The sequence below is a fragment of the Seriola dumerili genome, unplaced genomic scaffold, assembly GCF_002260705.1.
Source record: "Seriola dumerili isolate Sdu_G_001 unplaced genomic scaffold, Sdu_1.0 BDQW01000097.1, whole genome shotgun sequence".
Taxonomy (NCBI): Eukaryota; Metazoa; Chordata; class Actinopteri; order Carangiformes; family Carangidae; genus Seriola; species Seriola dumerili.
The window spans coordinates 843,938-861,606 of NW_019174352.1; the positions used below are offsets into that span (position 1 = coordinate 843,938).

The window sequence follows — 17,669 nt, forward strand, 5'->3', positions numbered from 1 at the left end:
AAACAACCCGTCTCTTACAAATTAAGAATTTGATAAGTACTTGATACACTTTTTGCTCAGTTCAATGCACTAGGTTTTCCAGCTTCAGCTACAGTTGGTCTGGTATGACCAGCAGCTTATGGTGGCTACAGCGTTGGCTATCGTTAGCAAACTTTAGATAGCCTACAACTACATTATTCAGCCAGTTTGCTGACTTCCTGACTCACCTCTCTACTTATGCTACAGTAATACTACATTTTAGTATTTACCATCCTGTAAGCATCATTTGTGGTCACTGTGGTCAGCAAAACCCACACAGCCTCACTTTACAACCAGATTAATTAACACTTAAGGCAGAATTCATCCTCTGCATTTGACCCACTGTTAAGCAATGGACAGTCCATTCTGATAGCACTGCAATCATGGATGGATTAACCTCTTACAGAGCTCAAGGGTGTAAATTTGCTGTTGGGCCCCTGCTGACCTTTTCACTCCCTTTCTGAAATGTGTATGTACCCTGTTGCTTCCTGAGTTTCCACTGTCAAGAGCATATCAAACCAAAAGGCAGTGTTATAACCCCAACCAATCAGAAGTTTGAAAAACAGCTACAGACAACACTAAAAGCTGAGTTTCTAAAAGTCTTCTCCCGGGGCCAGAGTTTTGCAAAAGATCCGTGTGTGGACAAAAGGCCAAAATGCATGGAAAGAGCTATATTTTCAAAAATACCTGTGCACATGTGGACGTGGCATCAGGTTTCCAGATGCTAAATGAGGGTGTGAGCAGTCTTGACAGAGGTGCAGGATCTTTGGTTGTCCACACTGGAAAAATTTTGTTCAAGATATTTTGCATGATAAGCACAGGCTTTCAAATATGCATAAACAAAATAGGATATTTCTGAAAAGACACAAGATTAGTAAAGACAACAGGACTGCAAAAACTATGACGGAAAAAAATTTAGAAGAATAGAAGCATGTAATTTTATTTAATTTTTCTATAATTTTGCATTAAAGCGTGAACAGAAGCCAGCAGATATTTAGTCTGGAAAAACACTGAAGATGAATCCAAAACCTCTCTTAATATGCAAGTCAAAGACCTTTTTGTTTCCCACTGTTGTGTGTGAGTGTATGAGAGAGAGAGCCAGAGATTTGTATCAGTCTGCACAATGGTCATGTGGGTATCAGCCTGATCCTGAATATTTTCTTCATGAATTTTCATGTGTAAAAGCGTGTGTGTGTGTGTGTGTGTGTGTGTGTGTGTGTGATTTCTTGGTTTACTTTCCTCACACACGAAACAGGCAGAAGTTTGCCCTCTAGTGGTCAGTGCTGTGTTTTGCCGCAGCTCTTATCATCCACTCTGCAGTGAAATAAATAAGCTCATCTGTATCCGAACTGAACTAGTGAATACCAAAGTACCACTTTTCTTGGTTCTCAGTCAAAACCAAAAACAAGTCTTTATTATTTCCTTCATGATATATAATACAGATTGGTAGTAAGGCATAAATAACACAGTGCAAGTCCTGCCCTGAAGCAATATCCTATACTTTAAGAAACTGTTGATCAGTAGGTGGACTGTTCTTTGGTGAATGATCAGTAAGGATGTCCGTATAGCTTCTGGACAGGGTTATGTAGTTGAATATAACCTCCTCATGCTTTTCATTTTCCAGCACTACTCCCCACAAACAGATCCACGTCTGTGAGAGAGGGGGGAAAAAAAAAAGGGAATTTAAGAAAACATACAGTTTACAAGATTTGTTTTAATCTAAACAACCTCAACTACTACACTCCTCATTTTAACTGCACGTATGTTTGCTCTCACCCATGAGGTTGGCATTGGAGGGAGTCAGCACAGGGGCAGTGGTCACGGGGGCCCTCCTGGTCCCAGGCCAGCATATCCATCAACAGGTTGGGGTGGCTCAGACAGGACTCCCCCTTCCCTGGTTTGGGATTACACACTGGGAACAATAGCTCTGGAGGAAGCATCAGAGGGAAAAGTAATCTTTATTTTGCCAGCTCAGTCATAATCATGGCCATTGTGCTGTATCATTGAACATATGAACTGCCCACAACTTGTTGTTACACACAAACCAATAGTAGGTACATACAGCTCCAGTTTCCCAGCTCCTAAAACTAGTCCCAGACCAGAGCATTTTTCCATGGATGTCTCCTCTTGGTTTTGTGTTAGTCTTGGACTATGTTTAATTCCTTGAGTTTGGCCCTAAACTAGCACATTTTGAATTAATGTGAAATACAATAATTTATTACTTTTATTATTATTATTATTATTTTACTGTAGCAGTCACAAGAAAATAAGCAAGCAAACAGGAGATTTAGCTCTTTTTATAATAGTGTGAGAAAGTTTCTGAAAATAAATATTTTTAGTTGAAAGTCATTTTTGAAAGGAACGAATACTGTTAATCAGATTTTTATTGCGCAATAATCCTATTTCCCTGAAGGGATCATTAATGCCTATAATGAAACAACAACCCAACACATGTAGCCTCTTTCCATATACAGTACATTTGGTCAAATATAGAGCAGCATATATGCAGTCTGAGATAGAAGTGGTGGGGACAGCATTATCACTAGTTACCACTAGAGGTCAGTAAGAAAATATCAATGTCAATGCCATTTTTAAGCAAATAAGAATATAAATATGGAAGCATTTAAGTAAAAAATTGGAGCAGGGGAAAAATATAATGTAGCACAGTAGTACGGTATGTATCACATCAAAACCAGAGAAAATAGATGATGAAAAAAGCAAGACTGATTTTTATCTTAGCTCCAAATAACATACACTTGAGCTCTAGGTGGAACATGACATTAACTGAGACAGCTTAAGTGAGTCTGTGTTATTTCTGGGTCGGTCTCTGGGGACGTCACTGTTAAAGCTCACCTCGTTGAAAGGCGCAGCACAGGTCCAGCCTGCAGTCACTCTGACCCTGACAGATAGTTCCCTCTGTTCCTCTGGTGGCATTGACTGTACACTGGCCCCACACACACATCTGGTCTGAGCAGCACTCCTCATCCTTAGTGCAGGGCTGAGTGGGGACACACATCCAGATATGCAAACAAGTAGAACATGCACTGTCTATTACTACATTCATGTGTTTTTGTAACTTCATAGTTGGATGGATCCATTTTAGTATTTTTATTGATGCTGCTTTACAATACAGGCTTACCACACCTTTTATTATGTTTTTATCACTTATTTGTGAAAATGCAGGTTTATATGACTGTTTGCTGGTTAGATTAGCAGCCTGCACACTTCATTTTTCATTATACAGCAGTGAATCAGATTATGTCCTAAATCTGCTGTTGGGTTGCTCTACAGAACATATTGAGACTGCTTTATGGCACAGAGCAGAGAGAGGGCGCTGGTCCCTGGTTTCTGGAGGTGAACATAGATTATGTTTCATCATTAGTTTTCATTGGCAGACTCGATGGAAAATCACTTCTACATGTTTATCCTTCTCAGTAACCTTCTACCCAGAAGCAAAGATACTCTTTGTGACAGATGCCAATGATTAATGTTTTTGTTCTGCATCTAAATGTTATCTTCACTAGCTGGATGCTAACTTTGTTTGTATCAGAGCTTTTCAACGAAAAACCAAATAATTCAGTACTTTTGGTGTCTGACTTATCTTAATCTGCAGAAAGAGAGAGAGCACGTTTTATGTTGATGGCGAAACTCGACAATAGCAGCCAAAATCTTCTGGAGAGAGATTTCATGCCTAGCATGAACTCAAGAACTGCTGCATCTTTGTTTTCACTGAAATATGGCAACACAGCAACTTTCCAGACACGGCCATTAGGCTTTAAAGTCCTAACTTGGTACTGAGCCGACAGGGAATCATCACTGCCCAGTGGAATGGAGCACAAATGTTGTGGTTGAGTCCAAAGACTTTTCCGCTTGTGAAGTTTACGATTGTGAAGTGCCGGCCATGCTGTCAGTGAGTTCACTGCTGTTCTATGATACACCTTACAGGTATTTTCATGATCACGGGCGACTTCAGTCATCCAAAGACTTTAAAGACTGTTACTGTTTTTTAGCTTTAGTCTACAATTATTTTGTTTTTTGCACGTATTTATTGTTTTGCACTTTGGTCCCTAAGGAAAGATATATTATTTCCCTGTAGCCTATATCATTTATATGTGTGGAAATGATGATAAACCTGAACTTGTGTCCAACGAGCTAAAAGACGCTAAAACGAGCCGTAGAGCTGAGTCAAGGGACAATCCTCGGTGGCTTCGTCACCACGAGCAACACGTTTCATATTACACACAGTCGTTTGATCCGTTGTTAAAGTGAAAACATTGATCAGTGAAGCTTTAATTGAAGAAATAACAAGCACAAAATACAACACTGGCTGAGTCCTCACCATATCTGTTGGTATGCAGGGGAGGCACTTAGAGTTCTCAATCTCATATAAGCAGTATTTCAGGTCACCACAGTCCTCATCCACCATGCATTCCTGAGAGGAGAGATTACAACAGTTGCACACACAGTCAGTAAAGAGAGCACATTGAATCATAAGTGGGTCCAACTAGACTGTAGACCAGGACTTGTGTTCATTTAAATCTTAATGAAAGATCTTTACACTTTTGGATTTGAATGTATCGTTCTAAAGCAGAAGCTCATCTGATGACAGTGTAATACACCAAGAGGCACTCAACCAAATTTAATTACGGTTTGCATTTTACTGTATCACAGGGACTGTTGTACTCCACTGCAACCACCACCTAATGAGTTCCTACTGTCTGATGGTTTCTGAAGTTGTGCTTTTGCCAGCCACAGCCCGTCTCCATGGAAACCGTCTGATGTACGACATCAGTGACATCTGAATTACACAGAGAGACTGAATCTCGAGTCTCCTCTCCTCTCTTTCCTCTACCCTTGATTTCTTTCCTACATTGTAGATGAAATGTTTCTTGTTAAATGAGAAAGGCTGTAAAAGTGAAGTGTGACATTTTTATGCTGACTAAGGGTAAAGAATTTAATATCTTTACTTCCTGTATGACGTGACCTCTCCCTGTATAACGCCCAGTATGGCACACTGCTTAAGACTCAACCCAAATCATCTACATCTCTTGAGTGTTTTCTGCCATCAAACTCCTTTATAGCTTAAATAAATAAACATGATCTTAATAAACATGAATTATCTGCAGGAGCACCAAATACATCATGCTGCAAAACAAGTAATGTCATGCAAAGTACACCATAAAGAAGAATTTAAAGGTTTCAGGTCAGATTCTTCCTGCAGCATAAATCTGACTCCGTCTTGCTTTGTCAAATTTTGGAACACTAATCAGATATTTGAGATTTAGTTTGACTCTTTTCCGGTGGTCACAGTGTCAGCCAAAAACAGCACTGGCCTGCTGTAGACTCATCATTTAAATGTTTTTGGGGGGGTTTTTTCTTTGTGTGTGTGCTGCCTCTGGGAGATCAACACTGAATCAGAGCCAAGTCCCTGAAACAGCACGTATTACTGAGGCAGGCTGCTCTGTGTCAAAGTCAGAGACAGGATCAGGAGCCTGTCAGCAGAATCTGTTTGTCATTAAGCAGGGCTACGCATAATGATAGGCACTCGGGCATGTACGCTGCACCTCTACTACCAAGTGCATCATTAGTTCTCTGCTGAATCTGTCTTCAAAATGTACGTATGCTGACCGGACACGACACATATAGGCTCCGACTACACTCATGGACACACAAATAATATGCAAAGAACATGCCTTGTCAGGACAGGTGAGGGCTGGGTGTCTCTTTCTCTCATGAGCAGCTCCGGGCTCTCAATAAAATTTTCCTTTCCGCGCACTCCCACCTCACAAATGCCTTTCCCCCTTGTTAACACTTTCTCTTCTACCTGAGACATTCAGCTTCTTTTCTGTTGTTGTCAATATGTACATCTCTGCAGAAATAGAGATGTTCTTCCATTATTTAGCTTATTATTGAGGTGACAGAGACACACTGGAAAACTACAAATAGGGGCCACGCTACACAAGTACCCACAACCCTGCAATTAGACTAATAAATGCCAGATGACTACAGCTGTTATACCTCTCTATAAAAATATTTTTCCACAAATTACTTTGCAGAAAAAGGGAAAAGAAAGTAACATTGACAGAGAGTAACAGACCCCATGTAAACATGTAAGCCTGCGTGACTTCTGGCCAAGCTAAGCCCTGAATTAACCACCACATAAATAAAGACACTGAGCACTGTTGTTTGGAGGATTGAGGGAATGGCTGATATTTTGGCTAGTTACCCTTATCCTACATTTAACTAAATTTCCTCACTTTTAGCAAGTTTTGATGTCTATAGTTTGGGCTGTAACCAATCACAGCAGCTGTAAATGCAGGAGAAATAGTCAGTACTATTAGATGAGGGCAGTAGACTACTGACGGTCATTGTATATGCCGGTTCAGCTGAGGATATCAAGCCCATGTTACTCTGTGATTCGGGCCCGACTTCATCTACTGGTGTGAAAGAAAGATTACAGTATGTCATCATAAATTATAGGTGGCCGTGTTAGAGGTTGTGACACTCATGGCCAATCACATTCATATTCATCCCCTTTAAACACAGGACTCTCCCGATCATGACCCACTGACATTTGTTTGAGAGCTTGTCTCGGAGATTTCTTTATTCTGAAATAATTTTTTAATGTTTAATTCAGTCGTGATTGGTTTGGAGAAATGATAGCTGGTAATCTGGTAAAGAAATAACTGCCTGCTTCCTCTTCATGTTGCAAAATAAATATGATTCAGGTATGATCCACAAACACATTAGGATTTTAAGAATGACACTGTTTTATTTTTTGGAAACACCACTATAAAACCCAATCTCTACCACATAATGTTGACGGACTGTATTGTAATTAAAACCGCAGAGCTCCAGGTGTCACTTTAGCCACACTCATTGCCCTGTTACTCAATGTTTGGGATGGATGTCAGTGTGTCAACATCAAGCACGCCTATTGATTTGCCTTCAGACGGCTGTAGAGAGACTCACCGCAGTAAAGCGGAGGCCGTCAGTATAATCCAACTACTAACTGCTGTGGATTTCAGAGCTGCTAAGAATCACTCATTATTCTGTAGCCTAGTGTCAGTCAAACCTAGAAACCTTTTTTTCTGCACAATCACAATGTCACCTGGTTGAAAACCATAAAATAAATGTGGAAAGAGCAAACAAAGCATGAATAAAGGTGGTTTACGTGATTTTAGGGAGGTTTATGTGGGTGTGACTTCACTGAATAAAGTCACCGAAATGCCATGCGCACCATGTAATTAACCTGCTCTGAGCAGGCGGGCGGCTAACCTGCAAAAACTCACTACTTCTTGGCACCAAGACACTGCAGTGCATGTAGTGAACGCAGTGCACAGCTGGATTCACGTCACCGCACCCTCCTCTACGTCTCTCCTCCCCCCTAGGGTGCACGGTGAGTCACCAAGATACCAAACTGGCCCAGTTGAGGAAATAACCTCAGCGCGCTGCAGGCAGATACCAGTTCACCACATTAGCTAATATCAGTCACTGATATGGGCTTAAATATCTTTCAAAGCTTCAACTGACGGAGGAAACTACAGCAAATTCAATCAGGTGACGCCATCATGCGTCTGTCCTCTCAAATGGCAAATTACATTTCATTTTTTATCAATTACCTAATCCATGTCTCACAACAAAGACTATTTCAAAAATACAAGATGCGTCTCACGAGGATATTTTCTTATCCTCATGAGATTAAAATCTGTAAACTATGAGATACAAAGATACAGACGTCATAATTATGAGGAAAAACTGTAAATCTAAAACATTTCTACTCTAAAACAAAGTTACATGGTTTTTGACCATCCATCCTTTTACCTTTGAATCACCAAAATAAAATTTCTGCTATTTGGTGATGGTGTTTTGTACATCAGTATGCAGCTGTAACATCTTTCAGTGACAGGCAGAAGCTAAATTTTCTCTGAAGTGCTGAGTCAGTCAACTTTACTATGACTTCCTCCAGTGTAGTTCAAGTGTGACTCCGTGTACAGGCTGAAATTTCTATACAGTTAGTCACTGTAGAGGAGCAGACCTTACCCTGCCCGGGCTGCAGGCTTTACTTTCTTTCCCTGGCATTTTTTTTTTTCCAGCAGGAACTTCTATTAACATAACCACTTTCTGTCCAGCTGCCAGGAAAGCAAAAGATCAGAACCACCGTTGCAAAGGGAAAATGGCAAAACAGGCAGCAATAATGACCTCAATCCAAAGCTGAAACTATGAAAAGTATATGGTGGCTCTGTTTGCTGGATGATCTCATTCTGTATAAAACAAGTAGAGACAGCGCAGACCAAGTTTCAGAAAGCACTCCACCTTCTTACAAACAGGGGCGTTTACAGACCCGAGGGAAAATGTTTATATAGAAAAATTACATTTCAAAGAAGTGATTTGGATGAATTTTTTTTTAAATTAAACACACTGTATGACTGATACTTTTACTGGAATGTCATAAAATATAATGAGGAGTGAAAGTCTTTATTTGTGTTTCCAAAAGGCTGCCTATATACTGTTATATGGACTGTCCATCACTGCCACTAAAAGAGACTAGAAGGGGCTGAAACTGGTACACATAACACAAACCAAACACAGGTTTCTGCAAGCAGACCCAACACTAAATACACGCCTCTGTGTGTTTCTCACCATGTCAGCATCCGGATGGAGTGAAACTAAATCACCAGGAAACTTAAAATCCAGAATGCATTTGTCCTAATGTCCTGTAATTATTCAAAGAGCAGACAGGGAAGGGAAAAGACTCACGTGATCAACACTGTTCCAAAGCCCATTGAGCTCCATATGGATGTGTGAAAGATGAGTCTCTCCTGTTTTGTTATTAGTTTCCTAGAAATGGTAAAATAGAAATAAAAGAGGGTGACGCATCGTATCAGACCTCCAAGAGAAAAGCATTTTTTGCATCCTTCAGATCACATCCTAAACCCACTCACAAATGTACACAGATGATACATTCGTAAACAACGCTGGTTTTCTCCATCAAGACGACCTCTAAAAGATGACGAGGTTTAATCTGACAGATACATACAGGAAAAGTGAACCCCTACCTTGTTGGTCCTATCTAGGACCTGAATGTCTCTGTCTCCATTCTTAATAATCCGCTGGGTTTCGTTGTGGTAGGCGAGAAGCAGATCTGGTGACGTTAAAGATGATTTAGCACTCTCGGTAGTTATCTGTTGGATTGAATGTAAGGATACATGTGGACTTCATTCATAAATCTTACATAAAATACAACACATGGCATTTCCATCTTGTTCATACATCAGATTTCCATATGGGAGTCGAAGAATTAATCCTCCAGGCGGCTGTAAATCTGGACAGTTTGTCGATATACAGCCTTTTATGATTGATATTAATAATCTCCATTTCTTGGATGACATTAAGGGAAAACTTCCCAGTAGTTCACAAATGATCAAAACCAGACAGAGACAGACAGAGTGTGAGACGTCAGCAGGGTTATTAGACCTGCTGAAACACAGGTCCAGGGGAAAATAACAGACAACTTCCAGGAGTCTCAGTTTGTATCTTATGAAAAAAAAAAAAAAAGTTTGTGGTGTAAAGTTCTCAGTCACAGGAGTGTGTGGGGTTATGGTTATGAGCATTACCTTTTCTTTTATTGAACTGACAGGACAAATATCTATTATGATGTGGACTATTAATAGACCCATGATGTGGGTCCGACACAAAGCACAGATGGAAACTGTGTTGCACATACCTAAGCCTGCTAGTTAACATTAAGCTGACCACCAAAACAATTAAACTCACATGACATTGAATTTTTTTTTTTTTTGCAATAACTGTGAATAATAATAATAAAATCGGGCAGATGAATGACATTACTGGAGCTTTATGTCACTCTCTCCGCTCTAAGTAAACTAAACAACACTGCCTTTGTATAAATGAATAAAATGTGACGCAGACCTGATCCACTGCCTCCTCCAGTATGTGCTTGGTATCCTCCATCAGCTCCTCCACCTCTCGGAACATGTCGTTCAGGCTGACCGGGACTCGCTCCAGGGCGTCCCGCAGGATCACTGCCCCGCTCCGCGCACTCCCGCCGGTCGCCCACAACAAGCACAAACTCCAAGACACCGACAGCAGCATGATACCGGACATCTTTCCTTCTCTTCCTCCTCCTGCTCGCCGCTGTCTGTCTGTCTGTCTGTCCGTCTGTCTGTAGCAGAGCAGTGTGACGCACTGAGGGCGCACAGCCGCGCACAGCTGGATCCGTTTTATTTGGAAAGTCTGAGGAGGGATTTCGGAGGGGCTGCGGGTTATAAACTGAAACAAATCACGTTTAATGGCGTGGAAAAGGTTCAAATTGCATTTCGTGAAGCAAACGTCGGAATCAAACGGAGGGTTACGTGGAGGCTTTCAAAAAGACATGAATGCGAACCGTGAAAGATACTGTATGTTGAGAAGATCAAAAGCTGGTGGCAGAGGTTTCCAGATGTGAACTGTAAATGGAAATTTACCACGAATACAAAAGTGCAACCATCATGCACAGTGGAGTTGATAGGAAGAGATTAAAGCTTTTCCCACAAACCAAACTGACTGCAAGTGACCAAAGTTTATAGATAAAAAAAAATACTTTTTACCTTATATTGACGAGGTGAAGTAGCCATGGAACCAATATCACAAACTGATAGCAGAAATATGTTTAATGTCATGGATTATTATTATATCATTTCATTGATCTATCAAATACATTTACTCATATTCATTGTGGCTTTGCAGCAATAGCCTGATTTATCAAACTAGGCTAAATTGTGATGTCATTTATGAACACAACCACAGACTATTGCAAATTATGCCCAATAATAATAATAATAATAATAATAATCTTTATTTTGATTGCACTTTTCTTTAGAAAAGAAATAAAACAAGACGAGTTGTGTTTTCAAATGGTAGTTTTGAAATTGTGAGGATTTCCATCTGAAGACCTACAGATTATTTTCCCACGTTGAATCCAGGACTCTCTCTCCCACTAGAGCCAGTCTAAGAAGAAGTTTCACAGCCTTTAAAATCTATAACTGATCGCTGTCTGTCATCTCTAACACTCAGAACAAATCAAACAACCCGATGAATTGATATTAACATTTCTTCCTCACAATCATCGTTGACCTCATCAGTGGCAGGTCATGCTTCCTCATTTCAGCCGACAGTCAATGACCCATAAAGAGGAGATGTAAAACTACACTGAGATGTTTTTTGGTTCTTAAAACCACAAATATATCTTCTTATGGATCAACACTTCAAATAAACCACAGGAGAAGTGTAAAATACAGGGCCTTTAATGTGCATGGCTGTGTTCACGGGCTCATCCTTCTCAAGATGTCACAGGTGTCATATTAACTATTCTATTCGAGTGCCCCAGTGAGCCATGACAGGGTGACAGTGAGGACAACAAACTGAAATTGAAGCATCTTTCCCCCGATCACCTATAAACTGCTCACCCTTGAGGCTCGTAGGGGGCGGGAGCCAATCCCAGCTGGTACAGGTCAGCAGTCGATATAGAAACACACTGTTCACTCACATTCACACCTGTTGGGACACAAAGGGAGAAAAAGATGGAAACCAACTGACCATTGCCCACACTATATTTTGTTATATAACTTATATGGTAACTTTATGTGCCTTTTAATTTCCACCCTTCTTGGCTTTGGTCTTCTTTACTGGTGGCAACTGCACTGGAGGCATTTTTTCTCTTTTCAGCAGGGCCGGCTTTTTGTTGCTGCTGGGACCTGGAGCACCTGAGTAAAAGTGGACAGGGAAAGAAGGTAAATAAACATTGGAGTCAAATCCAGTGCTCTGCTAGGCTGCACTTAGGCACCGCAATGCTAACGTCAACATTAGCGCATGCTAACATTCGCTAATTAGCCAATAACGTACAGCTAAGACTGATGCGAATTTTAATTTTCAGAAGGATATGCCAACTGAATTGGGACACAGCTGAAGTGTAGCTGTTGGGATTGTATAAGTCAAGCTTTGACCTGCTGGAGGCGCCAGTTGAAATGACAGGGAGACAGCGGAGTCATGAGAATTCATCATCTGGGGACCATAAATATCTGCACCAGACTCCACCATCTATCCTATAGTTGTTGAGCTCTTTGGGCTCCGTATCCATCACTGTTGACAGCAGTGAGTGCCAAAGAAATGAGAGCACTAAGGTTTTTAGGGCACTGGCTTACCTGATCTAGTTTTTCCAGCACTTGTTACAGGTTTGATCTCTTTCATAAGAATCCATGGATGCTGGAAGGCCTTCTCTGGTGTCATGCGCTTTGTCGGATCATAACTAAATAATAACATACATGCACATAATGCAAAAACAAGATATTTAAAAGAACAAATTCTGCAGAATTATACTCATAGAGAGCTATATTTACAAATGTTATACTTAAAAGGCCTATTCATGCAGTGTCATCCCGATGAGTTTCTCAGAGAGTGCACTTACTCAAGGCAGCACTCAATGAAATCCACAAAATAGGCACTCTTAGAATTCAGGTGTTTGGTCAGAGTGCTGCTGTGGCGTCTTATATCTTTTATTTTCAATGGGATGCCATCAGAATCTGCACAACCATGACAAATCAACAACAATTTCACAACGCCCTGCAAGGTTGAGGACTTTGTTACATGTAAAAGCGGCTAAGAAAAGGTCAAAGTCGGAAATCTTTTTTGCTCACCAAAGAAGTCGCTTTTTTTGGGTGCTTGCACCAGCACCTCTGGAGGAGGGATACCCAGCACCTACAAGAATTCATCTCAGTTAAAAAAAAAATAAAAATATGACAGCAGTCTGAATGGAATGAAGATAGCATTAGTTAATGATAAATATCACCTTCATTATACAGCTGAACTGGTCTTTATAGTTACATCCACGAAATAGACAGCGACCAAGGTGGAGCTCAGCTAACACGCAGCCCAGGCTCCACATGTCAATAGCCGGGCTGCACCTTTTGCCAAGGAGCATCTCTGGAGACATGTAGTACAGAGTGTGGATGAGGGGTTGGTCTGTGGAGGGAGGCGTAGGAAAGATAAGCGTTTTTACAGCGTCAACTGTTTTGTTCAATAAAATATTTAACTCAACAAGAAACATTTCTCACTTTGTGATGAGAAAAATTTACACTCACGTCTGTGTTTCACGAAGTAGCTCCCTCCAAAGTCGCAGACTGCCGTACGCTTCTCACTGCCCCTTTTGTAGAGAAGTATGTTATCCTGAAAAACAGGTAACATTACTTTACCTATAGTCATCATGGGCAGATTAAGAGACAGCGGGCTGCTGGACACAGACATGTATAAAAGCTGCCCCTCTGTAGTTTGTGTCTCTCCGTACTCTTTTTGTGTATCTTTTAGGTCATTGTTTTGTGTGTCTTTGTCGTTCATTTCAGTATCTCTGTAGTTGTTTTGTGTCTCCTTGTGATTATTTAGCATCATTTTGTAGTCATGTAGCTGCCCTTTGTTTTTGTTTTATGTATTTCCGTGGTTATTTTGCTTTTCTTTGTCGTTTGCTGATCTTGTTTTTGTTGTTATTTAGCATCTCTTTGCAGTTGATTCGTGTCTCTGGAGTCATTATCTGTCTCTTTCTGTGTGCCTGTGCTACGCAGTGTAAAGCTACACAGTTCTGTGATACAGATGCTACATTTTAAAAGCCGTTACTTGTAGAATTGGAAAGTTTAGTGTGTGCTTTTTAGGGGATGCTTTGTTCTGATACATTAGACACAGAGTGAATGTGCTGAAATCAACATATAGACCACATGAGACACATATTCCTCAAACTAATGTACAGTGAATTAAACTTGTTTCTGTCTTGTTTGTACTTTCTATGACCCTTCTGCTGAAAGTCACCAAAGTTATCAGAATGGACATTATTGGACATTATTGTAGTCGGAAGGAAAACTTGATTCTCGAGTCGGTTTAAGTGTGGTTTAATAATCCTACACAGTAACTACAGTATGTGCGATTTTTTTCTGAAGCTGTGGTTCCTACCGGTTTAAGGTCACCGTGGATCATCCTCCTCTTTTTGAGCAGCTGTAGACACTTCAGCACGTCTGTGGTGTATCTTCTCACCTCTTTCTCACTGAGTCCACGCCGGTTGGAATCTCTTAAGGCTTTGTATAGGTCCTTTCTGAAAATCAATGCGAGAGGCTGACTTTAACTTTTAATCTCAAACAACCTGCACTGTAATCCAGAAGTTGTCCTAATGAATATCTGAAGTGTGTTCCCCCCGCTCAAAGAACAAAGACACTTACTCAAAGAGTTCAAAAGTGATGCACAGGTGATTGCGGAAGTAGAAGTTTTCCTTCATGTGGACAATGTTGGCCGTGTTGGTCTTGTCCAGCTCTCGCAGGGCTTCTAAATTCCTCACTTCAGCCTTTCCCACCTGATGAACACTGAAAAACCATCAGACCACAGAGAATAATATGAACTCTGTGTTCAACCATGTGACTGCATGTAAAACTGACATCTAAATTTAAGGCACCCAAGACACCTGATAAGAGTTTCACACCAAGAGTGATGCTATGAAGCAATGTTTTAATGATCAGGTCTCTATTTTGTTTGTGTCTCATACTCTGCTGGCACGGGAACGAGGAGGCACACATGCACACACTTGAGTGGCGCAATAAACATTTCTATTTTCCTGCTAAGAGTTAACAAATGCCTGTGGTAACACGCCCTGAAATGAGGCAGTTTTTAACAGCAGAAGGGTCGGAAAAAGACGACTATGCTAGCTGATGTTAATGTGAAATTTAAAGATGCAATAAATATATTTTATGAGACAGAAAATCTATTCAACACATTTGGATTGTGAGCTTATACTGAGCTTCCAACCACATAGAGTACATGAGATGTGCTTTAGAGCTTAGAAAACACGGTACACACAATGCTTTTCAGTGTAAACATAACTGGGTTTGTTTAGAAGAAAAATCCATAGGTTACCTTTAATTAAAGTCTCTAACCTTTGCCTGTTTTCTATGTTTTGTGTGTGCCATGTGTTGGTTTGGTAAAGTTTTACCTGTCTTTGCTTCGAATGACCTTGATGGCCACCAGCTCCATGGTCTTGTGGTCTATGCATTTGAGGACCTGTCCAGAGTAGCCTGTCCCAATCACCGCCAGTATTTCAAAGCGATAGGCCAAGTGGTCACTGATAATCTGTTCTTACAGAAGTGGTAAGATGGGGAAATGTCATTGTCAACAATTATTTTACCATGAAATTAAAGCTGCTCTAATCAATATCTTTATACAAACAATGGATCAAATTGTTTGTTTCTGTACAGGAAGCACTTACAGCTTTGTAAAATCCTTCCTCAGTGTCATAGCCAGAGTTGAAGTACTCCATATCCTGGGTTTCGGTGACGTTTGAGTAACGAGTCTTGCTGGCCTCCTTCCCCAGGTACCACACCTGTTCGTAGTCCTGGATTTCCTCCAGCTCATACTCGGTCAGATATGGCTTGGACTCTCTCAGGACAGCTGTGCATGAGGTGAACAGATCTCTCAGATACTTTTTTTCTCTTGTTCTCACAAAGAAAACGGAAAAAAAAAAACTCTAAACTGAGGATTAAAAAAAACAAAACAATCCAAAAAGCTTTTACCTTCAGGCGACATGGCAGGTGTTTCGACAGAAGGTGTCTTGTTGACTCTCTGATCCTCCTTGAAACCAGAGGTTTCCTCAGGGCAGGTTTTGCCACTCTGTGTACCCGCTTGTTGCTGGTTACAGTATCAAATAAACATAATGAAAAACATTCCTCCAAAATAAAATGATAAATAAATGTGTAAACAAACATTATTGTAACAGACCTGAGAAGCCTCTTGATGGGAAGTTTTCTGCTGGGACGTGCAGATCGGTGGCAGCGAAGGATGCTGATGGAGGCTGAGCCCCGACTGGGTGTTCTTCCGGTCCTTGGAGAAAGGTGGCAAGACAACTTTTGGGGTTTTCTGAGGACCCTTGTCGACTGATGGCAGGACCGTCAGTTGAGTTGACTTTGGCTTCAGCGCAGTCTTGTTGCTTTTCATGGTGAAATTATTCTATGAGCAAAAATGGAGGGGATGTTTGTAACTGTTCAATTAACAAACTTCAGGCTATCATGTTTAGAAATTTGTACTTGTTTGACTGGGATTCATTATGAAATAAGGTGGCACAGAGATGCTGCTAACCCTAACCTAAACTCTTACCCTAAACGGTTACCCTAACCAAAAATCTGAATCCTCACAAACTGACGAGCTTTATCACATTAACAAGTGAAGCACAATCATTGGAAGTGACTTATGTCAGAAAACATTAAAAGTAAAGTCACTCCTAAACCAAAACAAATTAATAACTGTGAAAGTATAAGGTCACATAAAGTTGACATATATTCCACCACTGGTTCTCATGGATAAAGATAATCAATATGTAAAGTCTAAGCAACAGGTGATCAGGTAACCCCTTATTAAGACAGTGGATGGTAGCCATTGGATAATAACAGCCATAAATCAAACCAACCTTGTGTTGTAATGTTGGTCTGGGAATGTTTTGTCTTCTTGGTAAAAGCCTCGCAGGTGGTGGTTTTTCAGGTCGCGCGTTCATCTCCTTTGAAACTTGAAAGCTGTTGTGAAAGATGTAAATGCTTTCGTCGTCTGATGGAACAGAGACGCCTCTGAATGTCTCTCACAGAGTTTCATCCGTGTTAGGTTGTAGTGAAGACGCGAGGTGCTGCAGAAGTTCTGATGACAGCATAATGGAAGGCGTCATAGACGGAGGTTCTATGGGCTGGGTTCCAGTCAGAGGCTGGTCTGGGGTCAGCAGGTGGCCCAGTAACCTGCAGATGAGCCTGAGGATATTATTGATTTCAACAATACAGTCAGACACATACAAACTTTATTTGATTTATTTGATTACAGAAGTTTTCTCAATAGCTGGAATCAGAAACACCATTCTTTCACAGCAGAAGACCAAAACAAGTCCATTGTCTTAGGTTTTTACACAAGATGCAGAAACAGTCACTATGATACAGAATACTCCCATCATGCCCCATGATCATGGTCATTTGATTAAACAGTAATCCTATACTGGAATATTAAAATACATAGCTCCAGGTTTGCTGATTGGTAATGTGATAAAATGCTAATTATTCTAGGAATATTCGCTAGGGGCTAACAATATCAGCTGGACTAATGATGGTCGTAAAGGTAGATTTTGATACAGGGAAACAGTACAACACAGGGCCTTGAGAGACACCTTTCGAGACATTTTGACATGTCACAGTAAAAGCACAGGTGTAAATAACAAAATTAAGAAAGGCTGAATTCCATTTAGCTGCTTCAGCTTCAGGGTCTTTGGTACTGTGCTTGTCCTACTTATAAAGTTTAATTAGGTAACAAAGCAGCAGGACCCACCTTAAGGTCCTTTTTATATTCCCGTATCCCAAAACAAAATTACAACTAATCATATTAGTAGAGACCAACTGCCGCAGTGAAGCCGGGGCTTCTGTGCCCCCAGGGAGCTGCACACTTTGCCCAGCCTTCAATAGGACCTCAACCACATGTCAACATGAGACAGACATACACTCTGTAGTTTTATTGACATCCAAAGAAATAAATTCAGTATGATATAAATAAATAACTAGTAAATAATAACGTAATTTAACTTAACTCAGACCTCGCTG

At 40.6% G+C, this 17,669-nt stretch overlaps 2 protein-coding genes across 2 annotated transcripts; both read right to left on the minus strand.

The window, feature by feature from the left end:
* Positions 1-960: 960 nt before the first annotated feature.
* On the minus strand, positions 961-10,242 carry LOC111222508 (dickkopf-related protein 3-like). The gene is made up of 7 exons (XM_022746265.1): positions 9,952-10,242; positions 9,078-9,203; positions 8,779-8,859; positions 4,358-4,450; positions 2,872-3,016; positions 1,795-1,945; positions 961-1,669 (listed from the first exon to the last, which is right to left on the minus strand). Exons 1-7 carry the CDS (start codon positions 10,144-10,146, stop codon positions 1,645-1,647), a joined length of 816 nt encoding a protein of 271 aa, XP_022601986.1. The 5' UTR covers positions 10,147-10,242; the 3' UTR covers positions 961-1,644.
* A 1,404-nt stretch (positions 10,243-11,646) lies between these two features.
* LOC111222472 (dual specificity tyrosine-phosphorylation-regulated kinase 4-like) lies at positions 11,647-16,038 on the minus strand. The gene is given in 10 exon segments (XM_022746208.1): positions 11,647-11,783; positions 12,714-12,774; positions 12,866-13,038; positions 13,152-13,242; positions 14,014-14,152; positions 14,277-14,417; positions 15,041-15,177; positions 15,314-15,495; positions 15,618-15,732; positions 15,823-16,038. Coding segments are annotated over 10 exon segments (1,392 nt in total).
* Positions 16,039-17,669: the final 1,631 nt, after the last annotated feature.

Coding starts and splice junctions, on each gene's coding strand:
- LOC111222508 (XM_022746265.1), bottom strand. CDS start 10,146: ATGTCCGGTATCATGCTGCTGTCGGTGTCTTGGAGTTTGTGCTTGTTG. Junction 9,204..9,951: donor TGGAGGAGGCAGTGGATCAG/GTCTGCGTCACA, acceptor TCAATCCAACAG/ATAACTACCGAGAGTGCTAA. Junction 8,860..9,077: donor TCCTAGATAGGACCAACAAG/GTAGGGGTTCAC, acceptor TACCATTTCTAG/GAAACTAATAACAAAACAGG.